This window comes from Lampris incognitus, chromosome 17 (genome assembly GCF_029633865.1).
Source record: "Lampris incognitus isolate fLamInc1 chromosome 17, fLamInc1.hap2, whole genome shotgun sequence".
NCBI lineage: Eukaryota > Metazoa > Chordata > Actinopteri > Lampriformes > Lampridae > Lampris > Lampris incognitus.
This window is the reverse complement of record NC_079227.1, coordinates 36073987-36086859: the sequence shown is the minus strand read 5'-3', so window position 1 is coordinate 36086859 and position 12873 is coordinate 36073987. Positions and strand designations below refer to the sequence as shown.

Sequence of the window (12873 nt, the reverse complement as noted above, 5' to 3'; positions counted from 1 at the left end):
AAGAGCAGCATTTCCACCCCCCCCCAGTTTTTCTCCTCAATTGTATCCGGCCAATTACCCCACTCTTTAGACCCGTCCCAGTCGCTGCTCCAGCCCCTCTGCCGATCCAGGGGAGGGCTGCAGACTACCACGTCTCCTCCCATACATGTGGAGTCGCCAGCCGCTTCTTTTCACCTGACAGTGAGGAGTTTCACCAGGGGGACGTAGCGCGTGGGAGGATCACGCTATTCCCCCCGAACAGGCTCCCCAACCAACCAGAGGAGGCGCTAGTGCAGCGACCAGGACACATGTCCACATCGAAGATCCCCGTGTCGGTAGGCAACGGAATGGACCGCTACGCTACCCGGACGCCACGAAGAGCGGCGTTCCCAATGTGCCCAGTAGAACCTACGTATCTCTGTGAGTATGTCCTTGAGTCCGCCAGTGAGACTGAGAGTGTTGTGAGCCATTCAAACCCGATTTATGTTGAGCTGTCTTCGTCCACCTCGAGCTCATTCATTGTTTTGTGGCGTGGTAATACAAAAAGAGAGTAATGTCCATGCAAATATTTTCAACAGGAGAACATGAATTAATACTCACTCTTTGAACCTGTTGGTCGTGCGGAGATCGGCGAGAGAGAGAGAGAGAGAGAGAGAGAGAGAAAGACAGAGACAAACAGAGAGAGAGAGAGAGAGAAAGACAGAGACAAACAGAGAGAGAGAGAGAGAGAGAGGGGCCATTTATCTGAATTATACTGCAGCATCTAGGAAGTCAGCTTGTTAAACTGACTTCTTCATTGTGACGCAATGCAAACTCTGGTGAGGGATCATTGTTCTGTCCCCTTAACTGCACGCTAAGACAAAGTAGAGACAAAGATTAACACATGATCATCATACTCACTGAACTCACTTGTCTCCTGTCCTCGCCCCTGTACGCCGATCACCCACTGGTTCCTCCCCCGCCCCTTCCCTCTCTTCCCCTCCCCTCTCTTTTGCTTTACTTCTATTGTTTCCCTTTTCATTTCCTCTGCCCTGACCTCTAACCAAGGTCAGTGGGTCAGTACTTTCCTCTCCTCTCAACGGTACGAGACGTTTTCTGCAAAATGGACTGCGGCCCTTTAAGTGTGTGTAGAGTGAGACAGAGACAGTTTGAAATGAATGGGCTTTCCGGTGCCGAGCTAAACAAACAGCCTGGGCACCGCGGGACGTGCTGCCCAGGCTGACTCACGGAGAGAAGAAATTGGGATCGTAGGCGTTAAATGTTAAAATGGCATTTAAGGACGTCCCGTGGGACAGACTCTCTGTCAGGTTCATCCGTCTGCACGCCTATTTATCTACATTTGCCGCCGCTTGTTCTTATTTATTGGCGTCGCCGACTTCATCTGTCTGCAGGTTTCTCCAAGCTGTCCCCGTCAACCGTCTGTCTCCCGCTCTGCCGTCAGCCTTTAAACCCAGTAAAAAAAGCATTTTAACGATGTCTTTTCTTCCTGTGCCGCTTAACCTTAACGTGTGTCTCTGATGGTGAAAGATGTTCCTGCTCATCTATGGACGTCTTTTCATTTACTGGCAGCGTCAGCGGGAGAGCAATGTTCCTCGGCTCCAAAAACAAAATGCTTCAAGTGGTAAAATCAGATATTACAATTTGAATTTGAATCCCCCTCTTGATTTCTACACTTGGCATCCATCCATTATCCAAACCGCTTATCCTGCTATCAGGGTCTCAGGGATGCTGGGATAGGCTCCAGCATCCCCGCGACCCTGATAGCAGGATAAGCTAATTTGCCTAAAATGTTTTCCTTACAGGATATGAGAGGACCCACCAGCTGCATGTATGTACAGTGCATCCGGAAAGTATTCACACCCCTTCACTTTCCCCACATTTTGTTATGGTACAGCCTTATTCCAAAATGGATTAAATTCCTCTTTTTTTCCTTTTCAATCTACACACAATACCCCATAATGACAAAGTGAAAAAGGTTTTGTAGAAATATTTTTGTACCATTCCGCAGATCTGTGCCTCAATACAATCCTGTCTCGGAGGTCCACAGACAATTCCTTTGACTTCATGGCTTGGTTTCTGCTCTGACATGCATTGTCAACAGTGGGACCTTATATAGACAGGTGTGTGCCTTTCCAAATCATGTCCAATCAATTGAATTTACTACAGGTGGACTCCAATCAAGATGTAGAAACATCTCAAGGATGATCAGTGAGAACAGGATGAACCTGAGCTCAATTTTGAGTGTCATAGCAAAGGGTGTGAATACTTATGTACATGCAATATTTCAGTTTTTTATTTTTAATAAATTTGCAAAAAATTCTACAAAACCTTTTTCACTTTGTCATTATGGGGTATTGTGTGTAGATTGATGAGGAAAAAAGGGAATTTAATCCATTTTGGAATAAGGCTGTAACATAACAACATGTGGGGAAAGTGAAGGGGTGTGAATACTTCCCGGATGCACTGTATATGTATGCATGTGTTCAACTCGGTATTTGGATAAGCTCACGGACTACAAGTAAAGCCCACGAATCTGTGAGAATAAAGGAAATCCCTTAAACTTTAAAGCCCTTGCTGTCTTCCATTTGCATTCCACCTTTTCTCTGCAACACAGGCTGTCTACAGACACGGGGGCATGGCGCTGATGACCTGTCATGCTGCTGCAGCTTTTATCCGCTGGAGGTCCTGGAACCAAACGTTCTCTCATGCTGTCCCTCTGAAAGTCTCTCTGGATGTACCATCAGTGAGTGTCAAATCATTATGGAAACGGTTTAAGCTGTTTCTCTCTGACTGTGTAGCGCTGCCTTCCTCTCAGGTTGGCTGGCTTCTCATGAGGAATAGGTCACAAGTTTAATCCTCACAACAGTGAACTAGCCCTGTCAAACTGTCTTGGAGGCAGCGAGCATCCTTGCATTTGCTCCGGGTGACCGTGTCAACCAAAACTGCTAGGATATACAAAGTAGCTCATGATAATGCCATACTTACTGTCTGTAAGTGATGATGACGATCAGTATGGCGGGAACGCAGCAGATGATGATGATAACTGCCAGGGCCAGCAGCGCCCCCTCGGTGTAGCCCACAGTCTGCACAGCCCTCTTCACGCTGGTCACCACGTCAGGGGTTCGGATCTCCAGTATACGTCCACCGGGAGGGAGGTAGGGCTGAAACTCCTTGTTTATGTCTAGCAGTTTACCATCGAGGAATCTGGGGACAGGAAGTGCAACGGTGTCACGCCCTTTCTGACACTAGATCATGCACCTCGACCACAACAATACTCAATGGAAACAAGGCCATCATCAATATCAACAAGGAGCCAACAGCTCTCTGAGATATCGATGTGTGTGTGTGTGTGTGTGTGTGTGTGAGAGAGAGAGAGACAATAAATGGCGAAACACTTGACAGTCTTCAGCAACCTAATGAATCAAACAAACCACATAACAGGTTTTCTGCTGACAGGAAGTCCCTCCCCTTCCAGTCGAAGCCTCACCACATTGGACATGTTAGAAAAAGCAGGCTCTGATAAACCTCCTCACTGTTGACTATAAAGGAACTCCATCCACTTGGCAGTTGCACAACACACACACACACACACACACACACACACACACACACACACACACACACACACACTCTCTCTCTCTCTCTCTCTCTCTCTCTCTCTCTCTCTCTCTCTCTCTCTCTCTCTCTCTCTCTCTCTCTCTCTCTCTCTGTCTCTAGGCAAGGGGTGCTGTGGGCATGACTGAGGTGTCAGTTTTGTTGTGTATATTTGGAAATGAAAGTTCAACAAAGAAGTTTACTGCAGCTTGATGCTCACTGGTGGGAGTTTTCACTGGCCTCCAAAAAAAAAAAAAAGGGAGTGAGACACTTCTCACTCACTCACACACATTCTAGATTGACTCCATTGCATTCATTTGTTTACAAAACTCTTAAAATAACCCAAAGTCAATATAAGCACGGCTAACCCTTTCTCATCTCGGGCCCGACAAGCACACAGACACCTTCTCCAGAAGACCAGATCTTCCCCAGGCACAGTACTTACTTGTAGAGTTCTTGTCGAGATATCGCTCGGTTGGTGAGCGGGTCGATAGCGTAAACCATCAGATCCGACTTGGAATAGTCTTCCTGCTCCAGCCCAGCGCCGTGGCGATGAGGACCAATGGTCTCCATGACAACCTTGGCTCCAGGTATCTGGTCCTGGACATAGTGTTCTAGAATACTGAGAGGGGGGAAATAGGGAAACGGGGACCAGAGGAAAACCAGTAAGAAGGTTTGGATAAGTGAATTGTGGAGAGAACCAAAAAAGGAAAAGAAGAAGAGAGGGAGTGAGACACGGACACCAGGAAGAAGGTCAAACTTGGTCGAGACGGAGGCGGGAGACGGCGCGTATTACAAAACACATTACTGCTCTTATCTTACAAACTCGTGTACTTTGGCCTCGGCTATTTCATTCGCTAAACCACAACAATGATGCGCTAGAGATGATGAAATCAGAACTCGGGGGGGGGGGGGGGGAGATTTTTCTTCTTCTTTTTTTTTGACCAGCAGACAAGGGAGATAATAAGAGGAAGAGTGAGACAGTGTGTTAGAAGGAGAGCTAAGGAGGCGACGGGGGATGAAGAAACAGGGAGAAGGTGAGAAAAGACAATGAAACTGGCAGGAGCGAAAGAGGATTTAAAAGATTCCGATGAATAAAAAGAAGAACTCGACAGACTGGATGACACCCCCATCTAAATGCCAGCAGGATGTCGTATGTGCACACACACACACACACACACATACACACACACACACACACACACATACACACATACACACCAAGGCTCTTTCAAGGGCACGTGTCACGGCCAGGGCAGATTAGACGGTAAGAGAACCAGCAGTTCTGGTGGTCACCGTGTTGGATGCAGCAGAAATGGGCGGGAGCGAAGACCTGGCTGGCTTTGACGAGGGCCTAATGATTACGGCCAGGCAGTGTCGGGGCATCTCTGGAGGCAGCAAGGCTTGTGGGGTGCTCCAGGTCACAGCGGTGAGCACCTACCACCAGCGGTCCCGAAGAGGGACAAACCACAAAGCGGGTGATGGGGAGTTGGGCGCCCAAGGCTCATCGATGAGTAAGGGCAACGAAGGCTATCCCGTCTGGTTTTACCAGACGGGATCTGAAAGTCTCACTGAGTCACATCGTTTTCTCATCAAATCTGAAGCATTACTGGCCTGTCCTGTGACTGTCGGCACAGATGTCACTGCCACTCGCCACATTGGTCCGTCCACTGTAGCTGCAGCTGGCCAGCAGCTGCCTGAAGTCTTGGCTTCTTCTACTGTAGTGACAGACTCTGTAGAAAGTTTCAGGACGTGGCCCTCTCTAGTCTCGATTCAGCTGCACCTCGCGACCAGAGCTAGGTAAGGCAACTACTTGAAACGTGAATACACAGCTGTTTGAAGGAGACATTCGTTGATGTTACTGGTGATTGGGCGGCACGGTGGGGCAGGTGGGGCAAACTGGGGGGTCGTCCTCTGTGTGGAGTTTGCATGTTCTCCCCGTGTCTGTGTTGGGTTTCCTCCGGGGGCTCCGGTTTCCTCCCACAGTCCAAAGACATGTAGGTCAAGTGACTCAGCTGTACTAAACTGTCCCTAGGTGTGAATGTGTGTGTGTTGGCCCAGTGATGGACTGGCAGCCTGTCCAGGGTGTCTCCCCGCCTGCCGCCCAATAACTGCTGGGATAGGCTCCAGCATGCCCGAGAGCAGGATAAGCAGTTTGGATAATGGATGGATGGAATATTACAGCGATATAAAACAGACGTTAGAGGGGAAATTATCACCTGTTCAGCTTCCTAACAGTAATTCTAAGCAGCTTAAAATACATAATTAAAGCTACTAACGTCAAGATTTTCTTTTAATCAAAGCAATTATTCAAATAAAAATACAATCATTTACTTCCTAATCAATTGAGTCACCATAGATACACATTTAGAATTTGGGATGGTTTACACCAACGTTGGGACTGTTCAAATGATTTTTTGCGACGGTGTTGAAAAACACTACTCTGGGGACGTCCGGGTGGCGTGGCAGTCGATTCCGTTGCCTACCGACACGGGGGATCGACGGTTCGAGTCCCCGTGTCACCTCCGGCTTGGTCGGGCGTCCCTACAGACACAATTGGCTGTGTCTGCGGGTGGGAAGCCGGATGTGGGTATGTGTCCTGGTCGCTGCGCTAGCGCCTCCTCTGGTCGGTCGGGGCAGGGGGAGGGGAACTGGGGGAAATAATGTGATCCTCCCACGCGTTATGTGCCCCTGGTGAAACTCCTCACTGTCAGGTGAAAAGAAGCGGCTGGTGACTCCACATGTATCAGAGGAGACGTGGTAGTCTGCAGCCCAGATCGGCAGAGGGGGTGCAGCAGCAACCAGGACGGCTCGGAAGAGTGGGGTAATTGGGGAGGAAAAGGGGGACCCCCCCAAAAAAAATTAGTCTGGAGTCCTGTGCAAGCTCCACGCATATGAAGCAGCATCACAGGCAGCCCAGATCTAGATTCCATACCTTGCAGGTTTAGATGGCACGTACTGGCTGAAGGGGCAGCAGCTCCTAAATGGCATAAACTGCTCATCAACAATAACGTTGAGCCCAGGGTTATAAACCAAGGGAAGGCGGTCCACCCACTTGTCCCGCACTGACCTGACTGCTTGTCTCCCTGCATCCGAGCTGGTCTGGTCTCTCTCTTATCACAGCGGATAATCCTAGAAATAATGTGGAAGTTTTCCAAAGACAGGGTTGCTCGGAAAATGTCTCTGCCAGTTTCTACACCCCAAAGGGTTTCTGTGGATTCCACATTAGATCTGAAAACGCCAGCGAGGACAGGAACCCCAAAGCATGTACGTAAATGGGTTTGGTCCATCTCCTTCCACCTCTCTCCAAAAACATGCCTTCCCTCCAAAATAGCGCAGTCTGGGATCATTTTCTGGATCACGTCTGGGATGGAAGGTTCAAAAGAAGACTTTATATGTCCTGCAGATGGGTAATCGCCATTCACGCCGGCCCCCATTGCATCATTGTCAAATTGGCAGCCACGCGAGGCGGCTCGTTCCTTGGCAAGAAGACCGTGTACCCCTTCCTTTTACAGTCTGCTAATCACTAAGCATTTACTCAGTAAATACTTGGTCAATGGAGTCAGTGGTCAAAATCAAAATTGACGTGTGCCTGAAATGTGTCCGAATTCAATTATTTGCTCGTGGGGCTGAGCAGGGATGTCCTATGTCCTCTAAACCAGTGTTTCTCAACCGGGGGTCCGAGGACCCTAGTGGTCCGTGGTGTAATTGCAAGGGGTCCGTGAAAATAAAATATCTTTTAAAAAAAAGATCCTATGACATTTATAGACATAGGATTATTTTACTCAAATGTGACTGAGACCTTTATCTACCTAAACTATAAAGGGTAACAGGACTTTTTTCTCTAATTACATCTGTTTCACAAGTGTCATTTATTGTATTTTAATAAGAGATCTCGCTCCCGTTTGCATTGTTAAAAGTTACTGCATCAAAATCCTGTTGTTACATATATCTGAAAGTTACTGAATACATATTCTGTTTTGTTACATATATCTGAAAGTTACTGAATACATATTCTGTTTTGTTACATATATCTGAAAGTTACTGAATACATATTCTGTTTTGTTACATATATCTGAAAGTTACTGAATACATATTCTGTTTTGTTACATATATCTGAAAGTTACTGCATACATATTCTGTTTTGTTACATATATCTGAAAGTTACTGAATACATATTCTGTTTTGTTACATATATCTGAAAGTTACTGCATAAGAATTCTGTTTTGTTAACTATATCTAAGTTACAACTGAAAGCTCTTATTTTTGCCCCAAAGAGTGAATAAATGCTATAATGCAATTTAAAATACAGTTTCTACTGTTTCTATCAAATTGCAACCCCCCTCCCCCAAGATCAGGTGGAGGAGTCCTCAGGGTAGATCAAAAATACGCAGGGGGTCCAGGACCCCAAAAAGCTTGAGAACCACTGCTCTAAACGCACCACAGCTCCTTGGACCAGCACTAGTGGTGTTGCGAGCCTCTCCTGCGGGGTATTGGTGCTAGCCCTGGTGTCATCAGCAACTCCGAGCTTGAGCCTTTGCTGGCTTGCGAGCGAACTAAGTGCGACGGCTGCTGCATTCACAGCTGCTGACGGTCTTGTTGCCGGTCTTTATCGAATTTGCTGGAGTGACTGGTGAACACCACATCAACTCTGGAAACTTGTTCCTCATCTCCTTATCTACGTTTGGTCACGTGTGTGTCTGTCTGCCCGCCGGGTAATCTCGCAAACTATTGGACCTATTAGGCTAAAACCTTTTCAGCACAGTTGTGACTGTATGATCAAGACCCTGTTGTGGTTGCGGTGATGGAAAAACCTTGGGGAAACGTTTGTCACTATCGCCACCCCCTCTCTTCATTCACTTTCTAGCTCGCTGGTTTGTTACTGAAGGCCCTGACCGAAACCCTAGGGTACACTGCTGGATAGATTATATTACTGGGGAGGTACACTACCGTTCAAAAGTTTGGGATCACCCAAACAATTTCGTGTTTTCCATGAAAAGTCACACTTATTCACCACCATATGTTGTGAAATGAATAGAAAATAGAGTCAAGACATTGACAAGGTTAGAAATAATGATTTGTATTTGAAATAAGATTTTTTTTACATCAAACTTTGCTTTCGTCAAAGAATCCTCCATTTGCAGCAATTACAGCATTGCAGACCTTTGGCATTCTAGCTGTTAATTTGTTGAGGTAATCTGGAGAAATTGCACCCCACGCTTCCAGAAGCAGCTCCCACAAGTTGGATTGGTTGGATGGGCACTTCTTTGAGCAGATTGAGTTTCTGGAGCATCACATTTGTGGGGTCAATTAAACGCTCAAAATGGCCAGAAAAAGAGAACTTTCATCTGAAACTCGACAGTCTATTCTTGTTCTTAGAAATGAAGGCTATTCCATGCGAGAAATTGCTAAGAAATTGAAGATTTCCTACACCGGTGTGTCCTACTCCCTTCAGAGGACAGCACAAACAGGCTCTAACAGGTACTATTTAATGAAGATGCCAGTTGGGGACCTGTGAGGCGTCTGTTTCTCAAACTAGAGACTCTAATGTACTTATCTTCTTGCTCAGTTGTGCAACGCGGCCTCCCACTTCTTTTTCTACTCTGGTTAGAGCCTGTTTGTGCTGTCCTCTGAAGGGAGTAGTACACACCGGTGTAGGAAATCTTCAATTTCTTAGCAATTTCTCGCATGGAATAGCCTTCATTTCTAAGAACAAGAATAGACTGTCGAGTTTCAGATGAAAGTTCTCTTTTTCTGGCCATTTTGAGCGTTTAATTGACCCCACAAATGTGATGCTCCAGAAACTCAATCTGCTCAAAGAAGTGCCCATCCAACCAATCCAACTTGTGGGAGCTGCTTCTGGAAGCGTGGGGTGCAATTTCTCCACATTACCTCAACAAATTAACAGCTAGAATGCCAAAGGTCTGCAATGCTGTAATTGCTGCAAATGGAGGATTCTTTGACGAAAGCAAAGTTTGATGTAAAAAAAATCTTATTTCAAATACAAATCATTATTTCTAACCTTGTCAATGTCTTGACTCTATTTTCTATTCATTTCACAACATATGGTGGTGAATAAGTGTGACTTTTCATGGAAAACACGAAATTGTTTGGGTGATCCCAAACTTTTGAACGGTAGTGTAAGTACAGAGAAACTACAGCCGAGTTTCCAAGAAAGACCTCCACTATTAACTTCCACGGGAACAGTTTTCCTCTGTTCCTGCCCCCCCCTCCCTTCTCCCCAATTGTACTGGGCCAATCACCCTGGTCTCTGAGCTGTCCTGGTCGCCGCTCCGCCCCCTCTGCTGATCCGGGGAGGGCTCCAGACTACCATGTGCCTCCTCCCATACATGTGGAGTCACCAGCCGCTTCTTTTCACCCGACAGTGAGGAGTTTCACCAGGGGGACGTAGCACGTGGGAGGATCACGCTATTCCCCCCAGTTCCCCCTCCCGCCCCGAACAGGAGCCCCGATCGACCAGAGGAGGCGCTAGTGCAGCGACCAGGACACATACCCACATCCGGCTCCCCCACCCGCAGACGCGGCCAATTGTGCCTGTAGGGACGCCCGACCAAGCTGGAGGTAACACGGGGATTCGAACCGGCGATCCCCGTGTTGGTAGGCAACGGAATAGACCGCCACGCCACCCTAAGGGTACATCTTCTTAAATACCGGGTACATTCTTGCAGACGTTTTTTTTTGGGCATCCATATTTCTCCTCCTGCAGGCTGCCGACGGGCTGGTCCCGAGGCTGACTGAGGGTCAATCTCATCCTCTTCTTCAAACTCACTGTCAGACTCCAAATTGACAGCGATACGATTCTCATTTCAGAAAAAAAAAATTCTTCATCTTCCCAAGTTAAAGACGTCCCTTCCGCACTAATTGCTCTCCTCTCAGAAATGATTCGTCAGGCTGTCTGAGCGGAGATTCTTTTCACCATGCTGATCGATGGTGGTTTGCAGCTGTGATAGGCTGCAGCATCCCCGTGACCCTGAGAGCAGGATAGGCGGTTGGGACAATGGGTGGATGGATGATATCTATCATCATCTCTAAAGCCATGTGTCAATATTATGACTGCAATGTTTGTGAGACACTGGCATAATGACAGGGTGACTGTCCACTGATGGGGACGACGGCCAGCTGACACCATCTGGACCATGTGGACTGCCTCGTGCAGTGAGGTGGTGTCTGTACCTTTGCTGACATAAGTCAGGTTCATCCATCCATTATCCAAGCTGTTTATCCCAATCGGGATTGCGGGGATGCTGGATCCTATCCCAGCAGTCGTTGGGTGGCAGTCAGGGAGACACCTTGGACAGGCCCAGAGCCCCCCCCCCCACACATTCTCACCTAGGGACGATTTAATATTGCTGAGTCACCTGACCTACATGTCTTTGGACTGTGGGAGGAAACCGGAGCCCCCGGAGGAAACCCACGCAGACACGGGGAGAACATGCAAACTCCACACAGAGGACGACCCGGGACCACCCTCGAGGTTGGACTACCCCGGGGCTCGAACCCAGGACCTTCTTGCTGTGAGGCGACTGGGCTCCTCTTGAATCTTGAACTGCTGGCATAGGCTTCAGCGTCCCCGCGACCCTGAGAGCAGGACAAGTGGTCTAGATCAGTGTTTCTCAACCGGGGGTCCGCGGACCCCTAGTGGTCCGCGGACCCCCGGTTGAGAAACACTGATCTAGATAATGGACGGATGGAGAGAACGAGAGGAGTTTCTTTCCTCTGCTGTTTTACTCGGGGAAGGTGGATTCCGCCACTGACCACCGAGCAACCCACGCTAGCGTAGCTGGTGTGTGAATGTTCAACAAAGCAGAGAGCAAACAACATGGAGATGTGTTACCCAAGCAGCTGATCCTTGTTTTTCTCCACGACAGTCGGGGGGACGTTCGATACGACCACCTGCATGTCCAGCTGGTTCACCACCGACACCTGTGAAGCAGAAAGCCAGCGGTGAGTCTGCTGGAGTTGTGACGATGCTAATTCCATTATCAACCCGTGATACATGATGACAGGGGGGACGGAGCGTGTGGGAGGATCACGCTACCCCCCCCAGTCCCCCAAAACAGGAGCCCCGACCGGTAGGCGCTAGTGCAGCGACCGGAACACACACCCACATCCGGCTTCCCACCCGCAGACACGGCCAGTTGCGTCTGCAAGGACGCCCGACCAAGCCGGAGGTAACACGTGGGATTCGAACCGGCGATCCCCGTGTGGGTAGGTCAGCGGAGTAGACCGCTACACTACCCGGATGGCCTGTGAGTAGAATAAGTGTTGCGTAGAACGGATGCTTTTTGCAAGACTGCCTGACTGTGAAGACACAGACTAAAGGTCCTACCTTAAAGGTCTTGGATTCACCCACCACTATGTCCGCCTTGCTGCTGTGCCCTCGGCCGTAGTTATCAGTGGCGACCACCTCGAACTTGAAGTAAGACCTCCGCATGTTGCGGTACATGATGGCCGTCTTCACCACGCCGCTGTAGGGCTCGATGACAAAGCCGTCTTTGCTGTCCTTACTGTCTTTACCGGCAGGGGGCCGAATCACCAGCCGGTACAACATGGAGCTGTAGTTCCCCGTGTCCTTGTCCAGCGCCTGGCAAGACACAAGCACGTTTATTGAGTTATTTATTTAATTTTTTTTTGGGGGGGGGGGGATTCTCCCTCCCTTTTCCCCTCCCCAATTGCATCCAGCCAATTAGTTCCCGGTCTCTGCCGATTCGGGGAGGGCTGCGGACCACCACGTGCCTCCTCCCATACATGTGGAGTCACAGGCCGCTTCTTTTCACCTGACAGCGGGGACGTAGCGCGTGGGAGGATCACGCTATTCTCCCCCAGGCCCCCCCCCCAACCAGAGGAGGCGCTAGTGCAGCGACCAGGACACATACCCACATCCGGCTTCCCACCCGCAGACACGGCCAAGTGTGTCTGTAGGGACGCCCGACCGAACCGGAGGTAACGCGGGGATTCGAACCGGCGACCCCCGTGTTGGTAGGCAACGGAACAGATCGCCACGCCACCCGGACGCCCATAAGCAGATATACAGGGAAATGGACGAGAGAATAATAAACAGGGGGATAAAGAGGGTGATGAATAGATGCATAGATGTGATAGCTAGATGGTGAGGTGGAGAGAGGCTGATAAAGAGAGCAGAAAGAGATACATGTACTGCATGACGTCATAATCACATCCATCCACTAAAGGCGTTATTAATCTAACCACTAGCATCACCGACCAACATGGCTACGTGTAATCCTTAGCAATATCCTCATCGCCGTCATCGCCGTCATC

At 48.7% G+C, this 12873-nt stretch overlaps 1 protein-coding gene across 1 annotated transcript in view; it reads right to left on the bottom strand.

Annotated features, from left to right (window-relative positions):
- The window catches only part of LOC130127199 (protocadherin-15-like), a 409304-nt gene that overhangs the window by 51173 nt on the left and 345258 nt on the right, over positions 1–12873 (bottom strand). Inside the window, 5 exon segments of the mRNA XM_056296769.1 lie at positions 580–588; positions 2965–3183; positions 4019–4195; positions 11429–11517; positions 11948–12178. Of these exon segments, the coding sequence (XP_056152744.1) occupies positions 580–588; positions 2965–3183; positions 4019–4195; positions 11429–11517; positions 11948–12178 (725 nt within the window).